The sequence below is a fragment of the Penicilliopsis zonata genome (genome assembly GCF_001890105.1).
Source record: "Penicilliopsis zonata CBS 506.65 unplaced genomic scaffold ASPZOscaffold_2, whole genome shotgun sequence".
NCBI lineage: Eukaryota > Fungi > Ascomycota > Eurotiomycetes > Eurotiales > Aspergillaceae > Penicilliopsis > Penicilliopsis zonata.
In genome coordinates this window covers 473,715-498,291 of record NW_019208912.1, presented here as the reverse complement: position 1 = coordinate 498,291, position 24,577 = coordinate 473,715, and the positions used below count along the sequence as shown (strand labels likewise).

Genomic DNA, 24,577 nt, shown 5'->3' with positions numbered 1-24,577 from the left:
CGGTGGGACATGTTTTCTCCACCCGTAAAATCACCGACATCAAGTTAACAACACTCCGCTTAGAGTCCGCCCATCGCAGAGCGAACCCTTTCTCAAAAAGGACCACAGCACTCAGTAGAGGCTGCTTACCTAGCTTGTATTCTTATTCTTTTCCTTCCTTCTTCTTTGCTCGATACGCACAGTCCAAACACAATGCCACCGCCGAACACCCCCGCATCGGCATCGGGCTCAGACGATGCCCCCGCAGGCTCAGGTAAAAAAAAAGAATAGCTCTTCCCCCCCCCCCCCCCCCCCATGACGTCGAGCCAATGAATCTTCTATTTCTAGCAAGAAAAGAGGTTGTCTGCCTAGATAAATTGCTAAATGTTGCTATTGTTTAGTGAACATTACGTCCCTCCCCGTCCCGCAACTGCGCAGCCTGCAATCGCGCCTCACCACCGAGCTCGAGCACCTTACCACATCACACGCGAAGCTGCGTGCAGCGCAGTCCAAGTTCCGGGACTGCGTGCGATCTATAAACGACGGGGTTATCGGTTCGGAAAAGAAGGAAACACAGGGGAGAGACGATATCCTGGTCCCGTTGACGAGCTCGCTCTACGTCAAGGGAAAGCTTACAGATCGGGAGAAGGTGCTTGTCGATGTTGGAACGGGATTCTACGTTGAGAAGGTGCCTTATACCGTTACCCATACCTTATGGTTCCGATGTCTCTCTATGGTAATGCTGACTGAACCAATTAGACTACCGCTAAAGCAATCGATTTCTATAATGGCAAAGTGAAGGACTTGGAAGCCAACCTGCAGGACCTTGAGAAGATTGTCCAGGGTAAGAGTACGCACTTGAGAGTCGTCGAAGACGGTATGTTGCATCAACTCCTAAATCGACCTTCCCAAGTTCACTGACGTGTATTAGTTCTGAGACAAAAAGTGTTGAGTGGAGAGGCTGCTGCCACTGCGGCTGGTTGAAGTGGAATCACTTGTGAAGAGTGATTTTCTTTTTAGAAATATATGGAAAAAATACTTCAATTCTATTGTGACCCCCTTTTACCTTGCTCCAGGCCAGTGACTTGAAGTAGAGATACTATTTCCTGTGGATGTGGATCTACGATTTCCGGTTTGTTGCCGCTATTAAAATAGGGGAAGATGGGAATAAAGATGGCTCTAAAGATTTTTGAATGGTCTAATTTAATGCTTTGCTATATGGTAGGCTTGAAAATGTCGATGAAAAACCCCCATGATGACCCCGAAGAGTACTCAGGGCATTCAGGCAATGCTCTAGCGGCCGTTATGGTCCTGAACAGTCCCTAGAAAAGAGTACCCAGATCGACATCCAAGAGTACCGCTGGCTTCTGCTCATCAGATTTCTCCGAGATAGTCGATGCAGTCGTGCTTGCATTGTACTTATGGACGGTTGCCTTCTCCATGACCTCGGTTTGGCCTTCCTTGGGTGTTTCTGTATCCTGGACCTGCTTGGTAGATGATTGACGACTAGGTCCAAGTAGCTGAGCCACCTGTTTGATGAGATCGATGCACTCCCAGAATCCCGAGTTGTTTTCTTCACTTTGGTTGGAATGTTCCTTGGAGGGGAAGAAGGTGGATATCTTTGGATTCCATCCGGCAATGTAACCAACCGGCATGTTGGCGTGCTGGCCCAAAAGGTTATCCCAATGGGGACCAAAGATCGACGCCCCCCACGATGTAGAGGGAACATCGGACATTGGACCCGTCAATTCAGCTCCTCTGGCAGTCACTGTATTCTTCCGGGAGTATTCGTCATACCGGGCAAGCTCAAATGTATAGTTGGTACCTTTGAGCCGATACTGAAGCGCGGTCTTCTCAACAAATCGGGATACTGGGGCATCAACCGGGAAAATGACCTTTCTCTGTGATTTTGCAGCAATTCCACCTTCCGTAGCAGCACGTCGGAAGCCAATAGAGTGAGAAAACACCTTAAGTGCAGTATCGATGGATGAAGTTTCGTGGAACTCCAACGATTTGATCTCAATTTGCCAGTCCGATCTAGACACCACATCAGAAGAAGAATGGAAACATGTTTTCCTTGGCTATCTTACCGATCAAAATCAACCGTTGCAACCTGAAGAGGCGTCTTTTCGCTTTCTGTCTGTACTTTGTTGCGAGGTCGTACCCAACGGCGTTGAGTAATTTCATAGTCCTGCGCACCAGGGCGCTTTGCAAACTCAGCCTCGAGGCGAAGAAGGGCGTTGTTGGAACCCAGGAATTCAAAATTCACGGAATAAGCTGGTTCGGCGCTTTCCAAAGACTTTGAAGTTGTTTCCAAGGGGTCAAAGAGATGGGTCGCATTGAAGCACCTACGGAGTAGTTCTTGTTGGCTGGGAACCAATCTGAAAGCGTTCAATCAGCACATGGACTTCAGTCGTGAAAGTATTCAATCCTACCCTGGAATCAATCGTCCTTTTGTTTGCTCAATTGCGATCATCTCCCAGAATTCTTCAAAGGAATAGCCACACATGTCTTGCTGTGGAACACGATATTTGTCGAAGACGAAAGAGCCAAAGTTGACACGCATGCGCAAATGACCACGGACATACTTGAGGCCCTGGAGCGACCTCTCAAGAGTACTTAGAATCCGAGACTTGTTTTTGGATTGAATCGATGCAGCTTTGGAACGCCAGTCATCTAGATCATAGATGATGGGTGCTTTCATATCTCCCTGAATGCTGCTCTTAATAACACGGCCTGGGGCTTGAATGACGAGCTTTTGCTGGAAAGGACCCCCTTGGGGTGGCTCTGCCACGTATGTTTTTGATGTCACATTGTTCTTCACAATTATTTCACTCCATTTGGCCCGAATACGGTGAACAATCTGTCGTATGATGTCTTGCTCATGTCCGAGGACGCAGATACAGTTTGGAAGTCCACTAGGAATGAAGACATGATAGCCGTATCTTGCTCGTATGTTGTCAAGAGCCTGTAATTCCTGACCAAGGCAATCTTTCATTGAAGGTCCATCTGTAGGCCAGAGGAAGAGAAGCTGTGACCATAGTTAACAAGGGTAGCCTCAAAGAAGCGCTTGAGATCTTTCACCTTCTCCAGAAACATTGTCGTTGGGTCTGGAGCCTTTCTAAGTCTCAACAACAGATTCTCTTGTCTCTCTTTCATATCGATGTCTGCCTCCTTGACAGTGGAGTGAGCATTGATCCTTGCCCATTCAACTTTTTTCTTGTAAGAGGAGACCTGGCATCTCTGGATCAGTCCTTCCAGTAAAGTTTTTGCGGCCTCAACCTGGTTTAGTTCGCCCCAAATGTGTAAGGCCTTATTTCACGCTTATTAGCTATGTTTTCGGCGTTGGAATGAGACGCCGCGTACCAGATCAGTATAGGCTGGTGGTTTGATATATGCCCCAGTCTTGCGACAAATATCTTCAAAAACTTCACCTCGGCCAGGCAATTTCCCACTAGAAGCTGTTCTGGCTATTCCAAAAACCCTTTGAATAGAGTAAGCCTAAGATATGTGGCCAACGGAATCTCCTGTCACTTACTCTCGTTTCAAAACGCCAAAATGGACAGGCAATTTCATTATAGCTGTTTCATCCGTGGTCAGTAAATGAATACAAAGGTCAAGACGATCTTTATTTTTCTCAAGGGCTTACCAGTAGGAGCGCCCCCATTTCTCCATTTTGATTTGGCAGGAGAGTCATTAAACAGCACTGGAGGACTTTGTGGCGTGGTATTATTAGGTCGGGAACGTGTTGCAATATATCCTCGACGCCCCCCTAGTGCCCGATAGTTACTTCTACCACGAGAAGAGCTAGTTCCGCGAGAGGAATTGGTCGTGCGAGAAGAATTTGTGGCAGTAGGCGCTCTGACAGAAGGAGGGACAGTTTGAGTAGCAGATGGACGGGTCCCATGATTCTCTTTCTGACGAGGTCGCTCAGCGATGACAGTTGTTTTAGCTGCCTGAGTAGGAACAGTTTTGCTTCCTGCTTCAGGTGGACGACTAGGCACTTTTCCGCCATATCCAGGGACATCCCACTCTAGATATCTCATGTTAACTGTCTCCATCTCTCAATCAAATCAAGCAGTATTGTGGGAGAGTGATATCTAGCATATAACTATAGTAGATGGAGCCTTACCGTCGGCACCGGTACCTTCATGGCTATATTCATATTAGTAAAGATAGGACTATTGAATAGACTTGGACTCACTCCTTTCCAGAAGGGGAACGGGCCTTCTCTCCTGCCATAGTAACTATAACAGTTGATCTCTGCCCTTTCTGCTATATACCAAGTGGACAGTTGAAAGTAATCGACCTAGTATGTCTCATGTAAGCTTCCAGTGACTTGGTTCGATAAGAATATACGAAGACAGAAACTAAGATAGAAAGAGCAATAAAGCACAGCTTTACCTTTAATATTAGTAGTCTCTGGAAGGAGATTCTCGACAGGAGGGGTTAAGGTAGCTGTCAGCCAGTGTATCCAGTGTATCCAGGAGTGTTGGTGGAGGACTCAAATTTCCAGAAGGAAAGAGCCTCAAAAGATCACCTGCCACGGTCACTGGACTCACTGCAAACAGACAAATTGGACTTCACTTGATCGGAAAGCTGCAGAATCGAAGAGACAACAGTCAATCTGGGATTAGATATGAATTTTCTCCATGGTATTCATCTATATTGCTAGAAGTTAATGCAAAATATATCTGAATCTAGTGAATACAGAGTCAAGTATTAAATAAATACATTCATTCACCTCTTATGCCTGTCTTTAGACGTTCCCCATTCACAGATATTCGAAGGTATATATGATTGTGACTGGTGATTGGTCAATTTGTCTAGCTTTGCCGCTAACCTAATTTGGCCAAAAGTGGACAACGCGTGAATCCACGCGTTCCCAAACTGACGGACAGCTTTTTTTCGCGGTCAGCTCGAGTGCCTTGTTTGGGTGGAATTCTGGACGTCGACCATCAGCTCAATCTTATATTTGCAACTCTAGCAATGGATTCAGACGATGAACAGCCGATTTCACAACCTCCCCAGCGCAATAATGCCCGAGAGCGTGCTCAAAAATGGATGACCAAGGGTGGCCTTGTTCGAGATGACTCGGACGATGAGCTCGGGGAAGAAGATCATCCCTGGGATTGGATTTATGAAGAGGACGAGGAAGAGAAAGAGGAATCACGAAGACAAGGACTGAATGGGTCTGAGGTTGCAGGACCAGAGGGTGCTGGCGAGCCGAGTCGACGGCGCTCCTCCCGTTCTGGGGCGAAACGACAACAGACCATCATAGCAGCCCGCATGGGCACTTTCGAGTGCCGAGTGGGACAGATCATCTTGCTGAAGTCTCCGGAACCCGGGAAGGATTGGGTCGGAATCATCACAGAGTTTGTTGAAGATGAGGATGACGATGGGGAGACGATCAAGTCGGCGAATATCATGTGGTTCGCATCGCCCGACGAGTTCATGTCGACCAAAAACAAGCGGAGATCAGACGCTCTTCCAAATGAGCAGTATCTAACACTGGATTTCAACATCAACCCTTTAACCTCAATCAACGGGAAGGCGACTGTCATGTCTAAAGATGCCTTTTACGCCAGGTATCCGAATGGCTCCCCACCGAAGGGGAAAAACCAGCTGGCGGAGTACAACAAATGCATTATTTGCCGAAGAGGGGTAAATCAATTGCAGGGAAGGTATACGGAAGAGTTTGTGTGGGAAGATGTCTACGATGAAACCAAGATTTTTGGTCTCATTGACATGATCAAGAACGGTCTGAAGGCGGCTAAAAAACGCAAAGCGGAGGACAGCGATGTGAGTAAAATACCCACAACGTATGCTGGCTCGTCAGGTCCATACTAATGCTGAGGGAAATAGTATGTGTATCAGAAAACTGATGATAATGTCCCAACTACGCCGAGGAAGAAACAGAGGACTACGAATGCAACCCCTCAATCACGGCGTCAGAAGACGCTGACTACGCCAACTCATAAGCGGTATGATTGAAGAGCCCCTGCTTTTGATTTACATGGATAGAGACTAATCAATATACAATAGAATCGTGGTCAAAAAGCCGCTGGAATTCACTCCTCTCGGTACCCGTGTTCTTTCGCCGTCACACTTTGCTTCCCCCTACCGCCAGGCACGTACACTTCTTCACGTCTCTACAGTGCCTACCTCGCTTCCTTGTCGAAAGAATGAGTTTGACACCGTCTACAATCACCTGAGTGCGGCCATCATGGAGGGGACGGGCACTTGTATCTATATTTCCGGTACCCCAGGAACTGGAAAGACCGCCACTGTTCGCGAGGTGGTTGCGCAGCTTAATCTTGCTGTGCTAGCGGAGGAGCTGGACGATTTTGTCTTCGTCGAGATCAACGGCATGAAAGTCACAGACCCCCATCAGTCGTACTCACTGCTTTGGGAAGCTCTGAAAGGTGACCGCGTCTCTCCCTCTCACGCCCTGGATCTTCTCGAGAGGGAGTTCTCGACCCCTTCCCCTCGCCGTGTTCCCTGTGTGGTGCTCATGGATGAGTTGGACCAGTTGGTTACCAAGAATCAGTCGGTCATGTATAACTTCTTCAACTGGCCTGCTCTCCGTCATTCTCATCTGATCGTTCTGGCTGTCGCAAACACGATGGATCTGCCCGAACGAACCCTCAGCAACAAAATCTCAAGTCGTCTTGGACTCACCCGTATCACATTCCCGGGGTACAAACACACAGACCTCATGGAAATCATCACCACACGGTTGTCAAATGTCCCCGGAAATATCGTCGACCCGGACGCCGTCCAGTTTGCTAGCCGCAAGGTTGCTGCTGTCAGTGGTGACGCCCGGCGCGCTCTTGATATTTGCCGCCGTGCCGTTGAGATTGCAGAACAAGCCTATGAGGCCCTCGGCGTCAAGAAACTTGATATTGATATCGATGAAACGATCATGGAAGAGACCGAGTCGCTACCTCCGACTCCAAGCAAGACTCCCGCTCGTCGTGAGAAAGCGAACGAAAGATCCAAGGCACTGAACACGAAGCGGGAGCCAACTCCACAACCTAACAACAGTCGCGTTCGAGTCACCATCGCTACGATCAAGCAGGCCATCCAAGAAGCAACCTCCACCCCCCTACAGCAATCCCTACGCTGTCTTCCTCTCTCTGCGAAGCTTTTCCTCGCCGCGCTCTTGATGCGAGTCCGCCGCACTGGCATCTCAGAGACGACGTTTGGCGACATCCTCGACGAAGCCAAACGCATTGCTGACGCCGCTGTCGCCGTTGCCGGTGCCGCGGGGGGGAACGTCCGGCAATTCCTGCTGGGCGAGGGCAGCGGAGCCCGTGTCCAGGCCCTCGGGTTCGTCGCAATGGAGCTGATGAACTCAGGCGTGATTGCTTTGGAGCACGGGGCGGGCATCAAAACCCTGGGCGGGTCGCTTGTCTCAGCTCGGGGTGACCGGAGCAGCAAAATTAGGCTCCGGGTTGCTGCCGAAGACGTACGAGCAGCGTTTCGAGAAGACACCGAAGCCAAGAGCTTTGGGTTGGGCATTGATCAGTGATTGCCTTGTTTACTTTAATAACTATATTTTATGATACCCCCGGCGAGTTGTACGCTACCATTGGAAGGATATAGAGGTACAGACCATGTTCAAATTCATGACAGGACTATAGTACAGAGCCAACGAAAACCCCTAAACCTCAACCTAGAAACATGAAACCTTTTCTAAAGCAGTGAAACCGTATTAAACTCCATGTGGTGCAAAAAGAGACACCGTGATAAGATAGTTCAAAAATAAAGGGGGAAAAAAAGGGTATAATGACTAGTATCGCTGCCTGCCCAGAGTAGGAGCCCAGGTGACCGGGTGCGTCTCGGGCGTGGCCTCCTCGTCTTGCTTCCAGATTTTGATGGTCTTGTCAGCCTCACCGGTGATGAGGCGCAGACCCGTGCGGTCGAAGGTGGAGGACATGATGCCGGCCTCGGCCTCGAGGGAGCCTGGCTGGGCGGTGGTGTCGATGGATTGGAAGCGGTAGCCGGTCTTCCAGTCCCAGAAGGAGATGGAGCCGTTGTCGCCGCCGGAGAAGAGGACGTTGTCCTCGTTGACGGCGAGGGTATTGATGACGGCATTCTGGCCCTCGAAGTTCTGCATGAAGGCGCCCTCGGGGCACTTCCACTGCTTGATACTACCCGTGCTAGCACTGGCGAAGGTGAACTCGCGCGGGTGCGTGGCGATGCTGCGCACACCCTTCTTGTGGTGCGTCAGCACACCCATCGTCTTGCCCGCCGCCAGATCCCACAGGCGCACCGTGGCATCCAGCGAGCCCGTGATCACCTGCGGGTCGGCCTCCTGGCACTTGAGGTCGGCGACGGTGCCCGAGTGTCCCGACAACACATGGACGTTGCTGCGGGTTCGCATGTCCCACACGCGAGCGACGCCGTCGCGGCCGCCCGTCACCAGTAGGTCAAGCCGCGGGTGCAGCGCCAGCGTGTAAACACCGCTCAGGTGGCCGTGGTAATGGCGGATGACCTTGTTCGTCTCCAGGTCCCAGCACTTAACCATCTTGTCCTCGCCGCAGGAGAAGAGATACGGATGCCGTGGTGAGACGGCAAGCCCCCGAACCGTTGATATATGGCCCGTCAGGGTGAGTCGTAGAGCCCCCGTCGCCAAATTCCAGATCTTGATCGTCCGGTCGCCGGCGCCGCTCGCAAACCATTCATTGTTCGGTTCCACCGCCAGACTCCGTACCCAGCCCAAGTGGCCCGAGATCACTCGCATCAGCTTCCAGGGCGCGTGCCATTCTGGGGGTTGCTGCCGGGTTGCTGATGGCCTCTGGATCAAACTCTTCGCCTGGCTCTCGCCTGCTGCAGCACCGCTCAGTCCGGGAGCTTTCTTCACCAGCGCCATCGACGCGCCGCTCTGGTCCCCAGCACCCTGCTGTTTCTGTGCCGACTGAATCTTGGGCCGTTTCGAGCGGCCGACAGCGAGCTTCGCCTGTTTCTCTGCCAGGGCTGGCGGCAGCTCCTGAACATCCTGATATTCTGCTTTGCGTCGATACGAGAGGCCGATCGAACCGTTGTACGTCGAGGGTGTCACCATGAGGTAGTCAGAGCCAAAGAGCTCCGCCGTCCGCTTGGCAGAAACACGAACGGCGTCCTCTGCCGGCGTATTGGGTTGGATGACATCCATTGTGGAATCGATAGCGTGTCGGGGCGTCTATCGAAGAAACCAGGGCGCGGTGGTGTCGCGTGTGAGACCCCGGAGGGTGAGCTTTCCAATGACCTCACAGGTGAAATCGAGCAATTTTTTCTAAATATGTTCAAATGTACCCTTGATAAGTCTCTAACGCTCGAAGGTGTGGTGGTCGCGACAACGTGTTCCTGCTTGGAGATGAAGTTGTGGCGGAGGTTTTTGGTGGATTGTTGGCCTTATTGCCTTGAAGCCTGAGGCACTGACGCCCCGCCTCGATAAGAACGACTCCGTGCTATCAGTACAAGCTGAACAGCTTCACGCCCCTCTAACTGTGAGAACAAGAACCATCTACGTCACGATGCAACCAGATCCGCAAGCAAAGTTTGCCCTGCACGAGGCTGCCAGGGATGGGAAAAGTACTTGGCCCCGGGAAATGTGACTGACTGTGTCGCCGGCCATGCTGATGCTGATACCTGATAGCTTCCATCGCCGAGTCTCTTCTGAACGTGAGTCTCGTCTAGACGTATTTGGGTGGCAACCTTTTGTATGTGTGCTATATCTAACTAACCCAAGGCAAACCCCAAACTCGCACTGGTTAAAGACGATGACAGCCGACTTCCTATCCACTGGGCGGTAGCATATAACCGACTGCCTATTGTCGAGCTGTTAGTGGCGAGCAGGAACTTTGACCCGGACGTTGAGGTTTGATATCTCTTACCATTATAAGAAGATGATGGCTAAGTTCCACAGGATGGATCAGGATGGACACCACTGATGATCGCAGCCAGTCTGAGGGACGCCGAGGGTGACCCGATCCTTGAGCTGCTCCTGCGTAAGGGAGCCGACGTGAGTATGAAAAGCGTCACCGGCCAGGTAACTACCTACTTGCAGAACCCACAATGAAGAATTAAGAGCCATGCTGACGAGGTAGAATGCCCTCCACTTTGCCACCTCCAAGGCCAACCTATCGACGGTCCGCACCCTGCTAGACCACAAGTGCAGTGCGCGCGTGAAGGATCAGCGCGGCCAGCTGGCGCTGCATCGCGCTGCGGCGATTGGATCGGTGCCTATTCTCAAGATACTGCTGGAGCAAGGGAAATCACCACTCAACGCCTCAGACATGGATGGCTTGACGGCGCTTCACCACGCCATCTCTGAGGGTCACGGTGACGCAGCCATCTTCCTGCTTAAGGCGGGCGCGGAGGCAGACAAGCGCGATGCTGGCGATCACCTTGCTATCGACCTTGCGCCGGATGCAAAGGTATGTATGCTTTGCTCTTTTACTTCATGCTACCGCTTGCTGACTGTACTCTCCAGGTCCGGAAGTATATTCTCCAGACCGCGGAAAGAGAGGGGATCGAGCTTCCGTAGTGTACCAAATCGTTTAATACCCACTGTACCACAGCAAAAGAAGAAGAAGAAAAGTCAAAAAGACCAGTATAAGTTCATCATTGCTATCATAAATACCATCGCCCAAACGGTGTATATACAGAATTCCCTTCCGTTGAAAGGGCATAATCAAGAAACACCATTACTTCATGGTGCTGTCGACCAGCTCGCGGTAGATCTTCTTCAGATCGGCGATATCAGCATGCAGCTCCTCGACCTGCTCGCTCTTCTCGCCCAGCATCTCGAGGGTGGTCTGATACCGCTGGTCCAGCTCCTGCAGACGGGCCTCGAGGTCAGCGACATGCGCATCGGATGCCGTCTTGGCTTCAACCTCGCGCATGAAATCGACAACTTGCTGCCGCGCCTCGTCACGCTGCGCCGTCACCCGCGCCAACTCGTCCTTCAGCGCCGTCCGCTCGCTCTCCAGCCGCCGCACGGTCGCGCTCATCCGCTCCACCAGCTGCACCGACGGGCCGGCACCTACCGTCGACTCGGAGATTATGTCATTGATGCCTACGTTGCTGCTGCCGCCTGCTCCGCCGCTGTGGCCGCCGCGCGAATGGACCGTTTGCGTCGTGGCACCAAAGACGGAATGAGTCGCCGGGGTCGCGGGGCCGCTGAAGAACTCGTCCGGTTCAAAATTCGGTGGCTGCGGCGGCTCCATGATCGTCGGATTAGACAGCGGATGGCTCATCGACGGGGAGACAAGCGACAGCGTGGGATACGAGTTCTGCCGCGGCGGAGTCATCACGTCCGGGGACGTTAAGGTTGCCGGCGGCGCCACTGACGAGGAACGGTGGCTGGCAGACCGGTAGTCTGACAGGGATGTGGTGTCCAGATAGCTGGGCCGGCGCGTATATGAGACGGGCGACTCGGTTCGGACCTGGTGGAGGGAATGGGAGGCCATCTGCTCCCGCCATTTCGCGCGCTCGTCATCTAGCCGTTGGGCCCATGAAGCATCGCACGCTTTCTTCTGCTCTACCAGATCTTTCTGGGCTCCCACGAGGTCGTCCGCGGCTCTCTGGAGCCGCTGCTCCAGCTTCTGGATTTCCTGTTGGTGGAGCTCAATGCGACTCTCCAGCTCTTGCTGGCGCTCTCGGGCAGATTCCAAATCTTCTCCTACCCTCTTGGCTTTGAGGTTCTGGTCCATCGTTAGTGCAGTGATAATTTAGCCAGATATTAAGATACTTACCGTTTCACGTAGCTTTCGTCTCAAATCACCCTCGCGCCGTGCAACCTCATCCCGTTCCCTTTCCACGTTTGACAGCCGAGACATGAGCGAACTTTCCAGCGTCTGCCAGTTCTCACTCGCGACCGCATACTGCGTTTGTAAAGTCTCGATCTGTCGGAGCAGCTTGGCTTGTGTGTCTCCGGCAACACCGGACGAGGCCTCCTCCGCCCTGGACCGCAAACTTTCCATCTTGCTCTCAAGCACGGCCTGCTCGCTTTTCAGCTCCATCTCCTGCATCCGAGCCTTTTCCTTCTCCTGTTCCACGCTCTTCTTCAGGTCTTCGATCTCACGCCGCATCTTCTCCTCAGAGATCTCCCGTTCTATATTCGCGCTAGTTAGGTTCTCCTCCAACTGTGCAACCCGACGACGTTCCTGTTCTAGCGCGTCTGACTGGGCCTTGACCTCTGCCGCCTCGGCGCGCGAGACAGCGCGAGCGAGCTGAGCCTTCATCTCCTGCACGGTCTGGCTCAGAGTGTCCCGCTCCGCAGTAACCAAGTCCAATTCTCGCAGTGCCTTATTCTGGGAGTTCAGGGCATCGCTCGCACGTTTCTCTGATGCTTCGGTTCGTTTCGTTTTCGCTTCGGCGATCGCGAGATCTCGTTCAAGCCGGTCGCTATGTTTTCTGGTTTCTGCCTGGGCCTTGTTGTTCTCAGACAGCTGGTGACGGAGCTTCTTGAGTGCCGTGCGGTGGTCCAGCTCGGATTTGGAGAGTTTCTGTCCTTCTTCAAGCAGCAGCGCGATCCTCTGATCCTTTTCCAGTAGCCGTTTTTCAACACTCCCCGGAGCAGCCGAGGCCGCCGCCTGGTTCGCCGATTCGGCAGCTTCTTTGGCAAGATACTTTAGTTTAGACTGCAAGGCGTCGATACGTTCAATATAGCCGTGCATCTCTTCTTGCCATCGCAATTCGGCTGCCTGGTGCTCGGCGAGTGCGATCGTTGCTCCGGAATCATTTGTCACCTGTGGAGTATCGTCCACCATTATTTGTGCCTCTTCCACTTCAATAGCCTTCTCGGAGTCTAGTTCCAAACTCTGGGGGTTTTCGGTGTCTTTAGCAACAGCCGTGCCGTCAAGTGCATCCTTATTTGAGGAGTCCCCCTCCGCCATCTCGCTCACATCCTTTGAGTGCTTCGAGTCAAAGCTGGCTCTGGGCGCCTCATCAAGGGAAGCCCGGTTCTGCATGCGATCCTCAACGTCCACGGCGGCCGCATCTAACGCAGGCTCGATATCCATGCTAGACCTTGCATCGCTGCTTGGCGCCGGGCTGATGATCGGGGATGACATGCGGCTCGAAGACGACTGCCCGGCGAGGGTTCCCGAAGCATTTGACTTGACCATTGCTCGGGCAAGACGCTCTTGTAAACGGTCATTTTTCCGCGCGTTGGAGGAACTTCGTGACACCGCTGCACCCCCACATGTATTAGCAGACATCCTGTAACGAAAGGGTAGTAGACACGGTCTCATCACATACACACAGCATTAACTTTGTCCTTTTGACCCTGTAGAACCTCGAGCTGACGAGCTCCACTCTCCCCCAGACTCTTCTCTGCTGTCACGGGCTTCGACGAGGGTAGATCCTCTGGGTCCGCCAGAATCAGGTCCAACCGCGACTCGACGCCCGCAACAGCCTGCTGCAGAAAGGAGCCCATGCCCCATTTGGGCTTCTGCGCCGGGGGTTTCTGTGCCATAGCGATTGACTCGTCACTGCTGTTGCTGCTCTGCTTCTCTGTGTTCACTCAGGAGGCAGGCAGCCGCGCGGGCGTCTCTATAGCACTCGGGTGCACCGGCACACTCACAACCCAAGAACCGACATACGCACACGAGACGATAATTAACCAGGTCAACAATCAGATCGAAGAATTAGCCTGAAACACAGAGCGTAGAGCCGTTCGTCGCCCCGTCAGTCATAAAGAGTCGAAAAGAGACCAGGCGCTAGCGTGGGGCGGAAGCTTCCTCCAGCTTCGTTATCTGGCACTCTTGGCTGTACCACTACAGCAACCACCGCAGCACAGCAACACCCAGGCCAGCAAGGCCACCGCGCTGTACTTCTCTTCTATATTTTGTTTGGATCACAGGGACTATCTGCGCACGATGTCGGTTACACTAGAGCCACCAACCTACCTGAGCTCGTTGCAGAACAATATTCGAGCACGGCCGATCCCGTGGGAGGGGGCCGTCCGGGCAGGCAGCATCACCGATGAGCATCTGAGGAAGATCAAGGCAGTAGACAAGGTCCGCAAGGAGCAGAGACGCCAGACAATCGAGGCGGACATCGAGGGTTATGTCCACCTGCTGGCGGGTTCGACAGGGGGGAAGAGCGTGCTGGATGCGGCTGCTCGGCGGTCGGATATCGTGCAGTATATCCTGGTGTTGGCGGCCGATTTAATCAATGGTACGTTATTTATTATCGTATATAATTTTCATTTGTATTTTCATTTGTATTTGATTTACTGACTATGCTTGATAGATGTCCCTGTGCTCGCCTCGTCGCTGGTGGCTCACCCTAACCCGTACCAACCGTTTCTCCCTCTGCTGCAGCACTCGACGAACCCCGAAGATCCAATTCCCCTACTGACCGCGGCCTTTCTGACGGGGCTGGTTTCCCAGAGTCTGGTGACGGCATCGAAACCGGCGCCACGGGACGACGATGCACTGCCCCGGCTGTACACGTACCTAGCAGCGTTGACCAAGAACTCGGACAGCGGGCTGCAGGATATTGGCGTGCAGGGCTTCTCGACCCTGCTGCGGACCCGGCGAGCGCGGGAGCTGTTTTGGGCGCAGCGACAGGAGACCGTCGAGGCGTTGGTTGAGATCTTGCAGGCAGCCGCGGGGCCGAAAGACGGAGCTAGTTCGAGTACTTCACGGGCCGTCGAGCCTGGTCTGGCCGGCGGCGTCGGCCTTCAGTTGCTGTATCGGGTGCTGCTGGTCATCTGGCAGCTCAGCTTTGAGGGCAGACTGGTTGGAGACTGCTTGCAGGAGTATGCCATCAGACCAAATAATCTTCTGCGGAAATCCTGTCGCTAATGTTATATACAGGGACTACGAGATCGTCCAGCTGTACACACAGCTGCTCCGCCTATCGCCCAAGGAGAAGACAACACGGCTGCTGCTCGCAACATTGAACAACTTGCTATCGGCGAACCGGATGACGCTGCTGCCGGTGGCGGTCTTTGTGCGGTTGCCGGCACTGCTGGCGAACCTAGCAGGCCGTCATCTGACGGACCCGGACCTGTTGGAGGACCTACAGGCGCTGACGGCGATGCTGGACGAGTATACTAAGACGCAAACGACGTTTGACGAGTATGCGGCGGAAGTGCAGTCAGGACATCTGCGCTGGTCACCGCCGCACCGTGACACGGCTTTCTGGAAGGAAAACGCGCGGCGCATCCTCGAGGACGCCTCGGGGGCACTGCCCAAGAAGCTAGCCGAGATCATCGCCAAACCCTGGGACACAGACAAACAGGTTCTGGCTATCGCATGCAACGACGTCGGTCAGCTAGTCAAGGAGGTCCCCGAACGTCGCGCCCAGCTCGAGAAGCTTGGCCTCAAGACCCGCGTCATGGAGCTCATGGCCGATCAGGACGAGGCCGTCCGCTGGGAGAGTCTTAAGGCCGTTGGTGAGTGGCTTCGCTATACGTTTGAGGGCTGATAGAGCTGTCAGATGTCAGGGTTGGTTTGTTCTATGGGTTTTATTGGCGAGTTTGTCGAATATTGGATTGTAGTTAGTTGGTACTAGACAGGCCGCAACTGTATAATTATCAGTAACATACAGCTGTCTAGCAGTGCTATAGATTTGCTATAGATTCAGCCCAAGTAGAATCCCTCGATAAGTCAAATGAAGCAGCACGAGTAACGAATTGGTCTTTCAAATAGTTGAGCACTGACCACAGCTTATCTCGTCTTATCTCGCTCCCAAGACTTCCTCTCTCTCCATTATTACTCACGGAGATTGACGGCGTTGATCTTTCTCGAGAAGATTCTCTGGTGTTAATGAATCGGTTGGTTGATTCTACATGGTTTCTCCGAAATTTATCGACAGGTAGCTAACGTGGCATGACTTCAGCAAACGCACCAACGTCTACGAAACCGTCGGACCGCACAAGCAGTAATCGAACACCGGCACTCCTCCGAACACTGGCAGCCCATGTCGCGATCGTTCACGGGATGCAAGAGATGTAAAGCACGCCGGCAGAAATGCGATGAGCAGCGCCCCGAGTGCAGTCGGTGCAGGACGGCGGGGGCGCCGTGCCAGTACACGATGCAGCTGCAGTGGGGAGGAAGAACCTTTTCACGATCACGATTTGGGGCGTGCGAGGGGATGCAAAGACTGGGTGAGGTCTTTTTTCTAGATCCGTCGATATTAAATACAAGACGGCTAATATTGATTCTAGAGTACTCGCCTGGAGAGTTCATCTATACGACCGGCTCCGAGTCAGGGAGCCCCGCGCTGCCAGTGAGCATCGGGCGAACGGTGAATCCATTCTCTTCCTTGACGACAGAACAGCAATCCCTGCTCCGTCATTTCATCACCGATGCCTCGCAGATAACAGCGTGCCATTCGGGGATGCGGGAAGAGATCTGCCGCATGTTGGTCCCGATGGCCCTGCAGACGCCCTCGCTACTGTATGCCACCACGGCGCTGTCGGCGATCCACCTGCAGGCGCTGAGCAACCAGTCCGCGAGCGTCAAGGACGCACCGGAGATAGCCCGGCTGATGGCGCTGAGTCTGGAGCATTTCCGTCGCGAGCTACAGGATCCTTCTTCCTCGGCGTCCGCGGATGCGGACGCCCTGCTGGCCACGGCGCGCACGCTGTGTCTTGCTGAGATCCATTCGGGGGCTCTTCATCCGCACACCTGGCGCGTGCACATTGAAGGCGCCAAGGCGCTGATGGCGTCGTCAGGGTCGAGCAAGAACAAGACCAGAACCGGGCACAGCCCTCCCGACGCTTTCCGCCGGTATCTCGACCGGTGGTACCGGGCGATTGTCGCGCTGACTGCGCTGACGGGGAACGGCCCGCCGATCGAGCAAACAGAGGTAGATAGCAATGCATCCGACCCGTCTTCGCCCGATTATCTCGACGACTACTGGGGTTTTTCGGTGCATCTGGCGGAGATCTTCCGCGAGATAGGCGCTGCTGCGTGGCGGCGCCAGCAGAAACTTAATAATAATGATGAAAATGAAAGCTCGGCAGATAGTCTGGAACGCTCGCTGCGGCGCCTGATGGACGCAGACCCCCCCACGTTCTACCCTGGAGTTCAGGAGGGCTTGTCCGAGCAATGTATCCGCGAGTTCGCGCTGTGCAACGAGGCCTTCCAGCACAGCGCGCTGATCCAGATCCACCGACGACTGCACGACACGCCAGACCCCTCGCGGAGCGAAGCCGTGCAGGCGTCCGTCCAGCGCATCCTGGCGTGCACGGTGCAAATCACGCCCTCGTCCGGGCTGAGTCCGTGGGTGATGCTCACCACGCCGCTGTTTGTTGCCGGATGCGAGGCGCGCGCCGAGGACCGCGCCCTCGTGCGCCAGCTGCTGGGCGCGCTGCACGACACCATCCGTGTGCCGAATGTGCTGCAGTCGTTGAATTTTCTGGAGCAGTACTGGGCGGAGCAGTTGGAGGGGGAGAGTTGGAGTCAATTTCTGGGTAAGTTACTCGTTTTTTTGCCTCTTTAGAAATGATGGATTCCATCGCTGACCATGCACAGAACGGATGCGGTTTGATTTCATCCCTTATTGAAATTTCTGATTGACGAGACGATAAGATGAGATATGATGAAAAGTACATATTTGCTTCATGTACATAGGAGTTTCATAGGTATAGCATTATGGTATTTATCTAGATCTTTGCTACTAGGTAGTACGGTCTACTTCAGAGCAGCGAGTCAGTAGTTTATTAATTTTACTACTTACCTTGATACTTGGTCACTGTACTGTGTACCTTACCTATATCCATTGTGTCTACTCCAGATATAAACCGACGTCTCTCCCTTGAACGACCCTCATGAATGCTATAAATCACATTCGAACCGTATGTTCATTTTAATCGCAAAAATGGATGCTCCGCCAGTTCGCACGCCGTCTTTCTCTCCTCTGGGAGCCAAGAAAGCATCATCTTCACAAACGACAAGAAGCTTTCTCTCTCCTTCTCTTCCAGGAATGGGAGAGTATCTGCGAATTTTCGATCTGGTATCAAGTCATCGTGCAAAAAGTTTCCTATGATGATTCATATTCATCAGTAATCTGATAAACGGGGTTTATACAGTCTGCAGGATGTTCCAAAAGTACCATGTTCATCAAAAAACCTGCCACCGAAATATTGCTCTGCACTTTCACAGACTTGGCCATCCTCTCTTTTTATGGGTTCAGGCCATTTATAGCCCAGCATCGACTGGGATCTGGCGATCAGCTCCGGAGGAGGATGGCCGAGCAAGGCTATCATTTCTGCGAGATGTGCCTTGGCATCATAACGACCTTGGTTATCATAGACCAGGCGGAACAGCTCTTTGCCCTGCATGATATCCCAAAGCTGAGAATAGTGGTTAGTTATAAAAAAAAATCAATCATGACTCGGAGGGGGGGGGGGTATAATAGCGCACAAGGATACCCAGGTTCCATATATCTGCACTCCTTTTCCAGGCACAGCCAAGGATGACCTCCGGGGCGCGGTAGTGGTCTGGCTGAATAGGATAAATACCCCAGTCATCGCTACCGAGTCTTGTGGCTAGTCCAAAGTCCACGATTTTAGGTATGTTTCTCACTTTCCTGAGTGGCCCGAAATCATTGTGACAGCGATAAACCTGCCGGCCTGTGGAATCGGTTTTGTATTGCATCGGTTGGTCAAGTTGAGAATCCATAAAGTCGCCGAGCACAGCCGGATCTTCAAAGGTGACCATGATATTTTCGAGTTTCAAATCTACAAAGAACGGTTTCTTTATAAGTCGGTATCTTTCTTTGCAAGTCGAAAAACACATACCAGTATGGACAATATTGCATCTTATATGAAGGTAATCAAGGCCCGTCAGAAGAAACCGAATATAGGTCTTGACAATGGGAAGGGGGATCCTCCCGTCCTTAAAACGCCTCTGGAAAAGCCATAATGGCTCCCTCATGGGCTCATATGCTAGGCATAGATGTCTTCCTTCCGGACCCTTAACCTCAAAGCATTCTAAAAAGGTTCGAAAGAGGGAATGGCCGCGGTGGGAAGGATCTGTATTAGCAATGTGAGTCTCCGTTTCGCGTTCATCATCGGCTGTATGTTTGTTTATATTGGTTATCTTCAGCGCTACAACGCTCTCCGGTTCTGATTCGTGTCTAGGACAGGTCAATTCCTCAGCAACACATGCCAGTCATTGTAGGAGATAGCAACAATACCCGCGCATATCACGAGCAAACCATACGGTAGATGAGACTCCCCAGCCAACCTTGACGAGGACTTGATAGCGATTGGCGAGTACCTCTCCGGGCTTTGCCGGGTAGAATTTCTCGGATTTGTAACCCGGGCAGATCTCCTCGTCAACAGGTTTGTGTTGGGGTAAAAGAGGCCCCGGGGGAGGGGTGGGAAGAGGAGTTCTGCGAAGCGAGGAGAACAGGCGCGTCCTTGTATTTTTTAACGACTTCATTTGCGCGTTTTCCACGTTAGCTGTAGACAAAGGTTTATAGTGATGCTGTTACGAGAAGGATGGCCTGCCCTGTGGCTTATAGCTAATCTGAGGTAGAATAAGAAGTAGAATGTCCTAAGCCTGAAAGTACAGAGAAAGTAGTGGTAGTGGTAGTTATCAGGTTCCCTTGTTCAGAAGACATGCTATGGCGGGTGGTTAAGTCCTATTATATCACTATCAGATTAATTTATGGGCAACAGTTCTATTATTTTATTTTATTCCACTACTTACTGATGTAGTATTTAGTATTTATTATTACTATTGATACTAAAGATGAAGGTTAATTGTTCAATCCTTCAACTTCGAATTTCTTTATTCGAATAGAATTTGGAATATAAATAGACCAGATATTTATAGTAAACTATATTGGTCCAGAATGGATGATAGGATAAATGTCAAACCAACTCATTTATAAGGGTCAAGACCAAAATTGTGGTATGAGAACCATGGAATGATTTCACCTGGTATCAAGACAGATATTATATTCTCCAGAGTAGTCATATCCCATCCGATACTCATGTAGATAGGGGGTAACTAACTAACTAGTTATCTGGGTACTTGTACTTGTACCTCCTATTTGAGATGCTTAGCGCTAGACACTATAGACACTATATGAGGTACTCCATAGCATACCAACTCTATATGAGGTTACTCCTATACTACATATACTATGTTAATAGGTTATACTATGTAGTATAGACTATCTAAATATTGTTTCACTAAATTAGTTTCATAGTCAAAGCTTAAACTTATTATTATTTATGGAGTATGGAGTACTCTGTATGTACTACATAGAATACTCTGTCTATCTTGGCTCTTACATGGTAATTTCGCCCTTGAATGTCTCAAGCCTCCTGCGTATCAGTTCAGTCCCTGTCTCGAAGAATATGTAGGACTGTACTACATATTAATTATGATAATAATTAATCTATCCTCTAATTAAATAAAAAAAATAGAAAACTACATAGTAATACCTCATGTGGATAACACTAATAATCCAAGTCCACCGACTACGCACGCTTAACTGTACTAAAAGATGACCACGAGCTTTCCCAGATGACAGACAGCAGCTTTACTTTTGCCTCCAACCACTCACTAACCACCATCGCCCACTCCATCTGGCTTCAGCTCACCACGCCCAACACGCATTCATCGGCATAATGATGAGTAAGTCCCTCTGCACTCCTGACAGGCTTGATTATTGGTGCGCTGGCCAGCTGAATCCTCTCCTGACTCCTGGCAGCGTCCCCTTACCGGCTCCACGCCCCCTTGTCTAGTCTGTCGATCGAAGCGCCCACGAGCCGACGACTCCCGCCTTCCCCCTCCAAGTTGGATGGGCCCAGGGGATACTCGCGGTGGATTGGACCGTCCATTTCAATCCCTGGTTCCTATCCATCATGGCTATACTACATACCCCTGAATCCTAAGGCACAACGCGTCCCTGGCCCGGTCTCCACCAAAGCCAGGCTCTCCCGCCAGCGAACGCCCACTGCTAAACTCCCCCCCCCCCCCCCCCGGCCGGTCCGGCCCAGTTTCGCTAATCTTCGCCCTCTCCTTTTTTTTTTTTTTTTTTCCCTTTCACTTGGCTTGCCATTATTGAGCTTTCTCATCAGGGAGACCGTGTTCAGTCTGAGACTTCTTTGCCGAGAATCTACTACCTGCCACGCTACGTACGAAGTACCACTCGATACGTACGCCCGCTCTGCCGTGCCGGACAATGAGCAACCGTGATCGACTACGATAGCGTGACCAAGACTCCCTGACAGGCTAACACGGCCCCGGGGGGCATATTAAGCCTTCGTCTGAATGAGCCGCCGTAGCAGCGGTGCGCCGCCAGTGTCTGGCGATGCCCGTCACTATCGACAGAGTTCCTCTGCCTCCTCCATCTACTCCTCCTACGCCGCCGACCCCTCTGTCCACTCCGACGCCTCCTACGGCCCTCCTCCTTCTTCTTCTTCTTCTCCTCCCCACGTCCTTTCTCCTCCGGTGCGCAGGAAACCGCTGCCGGAGCATGCATCGCCTATAGTCATAGCTGCCGGCTGGTCTGGGCGTCTTTCATCGCTTTCTGTCTCTTCTGAACAGGCTGGGGACGACCGTGTCGCGTCTTCCTGGGCCAGGGAGGATTCCTTGGGGAACAATACTATTAATATTAATAATAATAATAATAACAGGTGCGTTATTGAGTATCGACACTGGGATACTACCTAGTACCTACCTACCTACCTACTCCTTGAGAGGGGGATATCCCTCGTTCATCCCAGTTCTTGATCCAAACTAAACCGTTTAGATATCCACCCAAGTCCCTCCGGATAGACACCACAAGCTCCGGACTGAATGGGACCCCCGGACACATCCGTCTGGCCTCCGAACCGTTTCTTCTCTCGCCGCGTATCCTCCCCCCGCCGCCACCCTCTGCCTCCCACCGGCGGGCGCAGACCATGGCCCTGCAGCCCCAGGTCAACCGACCGCCACCCCTGCATCTCGAGTCAACCGTCAACCGCTCCATCTCGGGCTCCTCGACCGACTCGAAACACCCTAAAACCCCGGGCAACAGGATCACCTCGTTCTTTGGCTGGAAGACCACCACTTCCCCCGGTGCCGATTCCTCCAGCACCGAGGTATCCGACGACATCGTCCACACCCCATTCCCTTCCTACCCATTCCCCCCGCCACCACCGCGGATGTCGGCGGCTTCCGTCGACTTGGTCGGCAAGATGAATCCGCCCAGTCGAAACCCCTCGCTCGGCGGCGCCGCCGCCCTCGACCCAATGCTAACGGCCAAGACGGCCGAGCTAGAGAATGAGCTGCGCGAGATTAGCTCCGAGCTCGCCGGTTCCATCCGCCGCGAGATGGAGCTCGAAGATCTTGTCGAGCGCTTACAGTCCGAGATGCCGCTCGAGCTCAACCATCGTCGTACCAGCGACTACTTCTCTGATGAGGGCACAAGCTCCATTCGCTACGCCTCGGACGCCGGCCGCTCCGTCGACGATATCGATAAAATTAAGCGAAGTGCTGAGCAGGAACGTGCCCAGCTCAAGGTCGACCTCTCCCAGAAATGGCAGGAGGAACGCTCGCGTCGAGCCGCCTGCGAATCGCACGTCAAGATTTTGGAAGCTCAGGTACAGCAAGTAAGTTACTACTTCCTCCTCCTCCTCCTCCTCCTCTTCTTCTCCTTCTTTTTCTCTAAACTAATTATTAGTTACGTCGTGAGAGAGTCGATACGTCCGATCTAGCCTCCAAGAACAAGGAAATGGAGATTGCCCTAGAAGATACCCGACGCAAGCTGATCGAGGAGCGACAGATCAAGGACAACTTTGAAGACCTGCTGACTGCGATGCGGGTGGAGCTGCAGCAGCTCCGCGACGAACGCGATCACCTCCGCGACTACCAGATGCAAACCCCCGCCACGCCACAGGTGGACCCGGCTGAGATCGAGCGGCTGATGGGCGAAATTGCCGCGCTGAAGATCGAAAACGCGTCGTTGGCACAGCTGCAGACAAGTCGCTTCGCCTCCATCGCAGAAGAAAATGGTGGAACCGCCGCCGCACGCCGTTCATCAGGTTTCCAGGGCCTGTCGCGGTCGAACTCGCTGGTCCGCGGGCCGCCACGGTCATCGAACTCGGGCCTGTCACGCTCAAACTCGGTGTCGAACAAGGACCGCAACGAGAGCCGGGAATCGCTGGCCGACCGGATGAAGGATGTCGAGGCGCAGCGGGATGCGCTGCACCAGGCTCTCCGCAGCCTGCTGCACCGTCAGAGCTACCAGTCGCGGGAGAACGAGAAGCACATGCGGGTGCTGGAGCTGGAGCTGGCGCAGGCGCGCCAGCAGGCGGCTGCCAGTGGGCCCCCGCGCAAGCTGGGCTACGAGCGCGAAGTGTTCACCCTGCGCGAAGAGATCAATCATTTACGGCAGCGCGCCGAGGACGCTCTGGACCAGAAGTGGCAGTGCGAGAAGGGGCTGGCGGGTCTGAAGATGGACCTCGACCGCGCCAAGCAAGAGACCGGCTCCCTGCGCACCCTGCTACAGGAGCATGATATTTCGGTCCCTGAGGAGCTAGTGACGGCGGCTACTACTACTACTACTACTACTACTACCACCTCCGACGAAGACCTCGCCGAGGTGCAGCTGACGACTTCCTCGTTGGAGGACGCCTACCGCCAGCTGCAGGCGGACCGAGAGTACGCGGAAGCCCATAGCCCGTCGGTCGAGCAAGCCACCGAGGCCGCAAGCCGGACTGACCTGCTGGCGGACCACGTCCGGCGGCAGCTGGCTACAAACCGGTCGCTCCGCGGGCGGTTGGCGGATGCGATCGGCAAGGGTGAGAAGGAACAGCAGGTGTCGGCGGAGCGGATCAACGGGCTGCAGCAGCGGCTCAAGGGCCTCGAGGACATGCTGATGGTTGCGCAGCAGCACTCGGAGGACCAGATGTCGCGCCACGAGGACGAGATCCGGAGTCTGAAGGAGAACCACACCGTGCAGCTGCACCGGATGAAGAACGGGATCCGCAGCCCCGTCGCGCTGTCGCCGAAACCGCCCAACACGCCGTGGGGGGCTCGCTCGCCGCGTCTCGACCGTACCACCAGCGGCGAGGCCATGCCGCTGACGCAAGCCGTGCAGACCGAGGAGCTCGAGCGGCGCGTCAAGGAGCTCGAAAGGGCCCTGCGCGATGCGGATCTCGAGATGGGCGAGGTCATCGGTCGCATGAACCGTGCCCAGATCGAAGTCGCGGAGCTGCAGTCTGATAGGTATGTCAATCTTTGAAAAGCAAAGGTGTCTGAAATGTAGTAACTAATTGATGCAGAGATGAAGCCCTGCGCGAGACGCGCCGGCTCCAGGCCGAAATCCAGACAGAACGCCAGGCCTTCCAGGCGATGTGGGCGGCCTAGGCTCCTGGGATTCCATAGTACATCAATACCCATGGTAATATTCATGTGGCGTTTGAGCGATCCTTCTTTATACCTTTTACTTCTTTATACCTTTCTACCTTTGTCTATAGATGGTGGTCATTTCTTTGTCATGATCATGACTGTACATGGTTAATAGTACATATTTATACATGATTGACTATAATTATAATTATACTATCTACAATTACCTAGTAGTTAAATACTACCTATAACTATTCTGTAGTACACATAGAAGTGGTACTGTTTGCTCTGTT

At 52.9% G+C, this 24,577-nt stretch overlaps 8 protein-coding genes across 8 annotated transcripts; 5 read left to right on the top strand and 3 right to left on the bottom strand.

The window, feature by feature from the left end:
* The first annotated feature begins 109 nt into the window (after window positions 1–109).
* ASPZODRAFT_128217 (hypothetical protein) lies at window positions 110–1,227 on the top strand. Its single transcript, XM_022721957.1, has 4 exons — window positions 110–253; window positions 381–667; window positions 739–856; window positions 911–1,227. The coding sequence occupies exons 1-4, from the start codon at window positions 193–195 to the stop codon at window positions 961–963; spliced, it is 519 nt and encodes a 172-aa protein (XP_022584217.1). The 5' UTR covers window positions 110–192; the 3' UTR covers window positions 964–1,227.
* A 74-nt stretch (window positions 1,228–1,301) lies between these two features.
* ASPZODRAFT_89103 (hypothetical protein) lies at window positions 1,302–4,448 on the bottom strand (the record flags this gene model as incomplete). The annotated part of the gene is made up of 10 exons (XM_022730346.1): window positions 4,384–4,448; window positions 4,184–4,288; window positions 4,112–4,134; window positions 3,629–4,012; window positions 3,518–3,560; window positions 3,346–3,463; window positions 3,064–3,291; window positions 2,415–3,010; window positions 2,070–2,360; window positions 1,302–2,016 (listed from the first exon to the last, which is right to left on the bottom strand). The coding sequence occupies exons 2-10, from the start codon at window positions 4,219–4,221 to the stop codon at window positions 1,302–1,304; spliced, it is 2,436 nt and encodes an 811-aa protein (XP_022584216.1). The 5' UTR covers window positions 4,222–4,288; window positions 4,384–4,448.
* A 520-nt stretch (window positions 4,449–4,968) lies between these two features.
* ASPZODRAFT_12826 (hypothetical protein) lies at window positions 4,969–7,513 on the top strand (the record flags this gene model as incomplete). The annotated part of the gene is made up of 3 exons (XM_022721974.1): window positions 4,969–5,781; window positions 5,845–5,963; window positions 6,025–7,513. The coding sequence occupies 3 exons, from the start codon at window positions 4,969–4,971 to the stop codon at window positions 7,511–7,513; spliced, it is 2,421 nt and encodes an 806-aa protein (XP_022584215.1).
* Window positions 7,514–7,774: 261 nt separating this feature from the next.
* ASPZODRAFT_12825 (hypothetical protein) lies at window positions 7,775–9,139 on the bottom strand (the record flags this gene model as incomplete). The annotated part of the gene is made up of 1 exon (XM_022721970.1): window positions 7,775–9,139. The coding sequence occupies one exon, from the start codon at window positions 9,137–9,139 to the stop codon at window positions 7,775–7,777; it is 1,365 nt and encodes a 454-aa protein (XP_022584214.1).
* Window positions 9,140–9,500: 361 nt separating this feature from the next.
* On the top strand, window positions 9,501–10,513 carry ASPZODRAFT_12824 (hypothetical protein; the record flags this gene model as incomplete). The annotated part of the gene is made up of 6 exons (XM_022721966.1): window positions 9,501–9,558; window positions 9,623–9,648; window positions 9,716–9,844; window positions 9,893–10,015; window positions 10,074–10,403; window positions 10,460–10,513. 6 exons carry the CDS (start codon window positions 9,501–9,503, stop codon window positions 10,511–10,513), a joined length of 720 nt encoding a protein of 239 aa, XP_022584213.1.
* A 160-nt stretch (window positions 10,514–10,673) lies between these two features.
* On the bottom strand, window positions 10,674–13,447 carry ASPZODRAFT_58417 (hypothetical protein; the record flags this gene model as incomplete). The annotated part of the gene is made up of 3 exons (XM_022728765.1): window positions 10,674–11,672; window positions 11,724–13,162; window positions 13,258–13,447. 3 exons carry the CDS (start codon window positions 13,445–13,447, stop codon window positions 10,674–10,676), a joined length of 2,628 nt encoding a protein of 875 aa, XP_022584212.1.
* A 403-nt stretch (window positions 13,448–13,850) lies between these two features.
* ASPZODRAFT_58904 (hypothetical protein) lies at window positions 13,851–15,408 on the top strand (the record flags this gene model as incomplete). Its single annotated transcript, XM_022728808.1, has 3 exons — window positions 13,851–14,151; window positions 14,227–14,737; window positions 14,796–15,408. The coding sequence occupies 3 exons, from the start codon at window positions 13,851–13,853 to the stop codon at window positions 15,406–15,408; spliced, it is 1,425 nt and encodes a 474-aa protein (XP_022584211.1).
* Window positions 15,409–15,903: 495 nt separating this feature from the next.
* Window positions 15,904–24,302, top strand: ASPZODRAFT_149192 (hypothetical protein; the record flags this gene model as incomplete). The annotated part of the gene is made up of 5 exons (XM_022725467.1): window positions 15,904–16,090; window positions 16,151–17,401; window positions 21,729–22,543; window positions 22,615–24,161; window positions 24,218–24,302. 5 exons carry the CDS (start codon window positions 15,904–15,906, stop codon window positions 24,300–24,302), a joined length of 3,885 nt encoding a protein of 1,294 aa, XP_022584210.1.
* Between the last annotated feature and the right edge of the window lie 275 nt (window positions 24,303–24,577).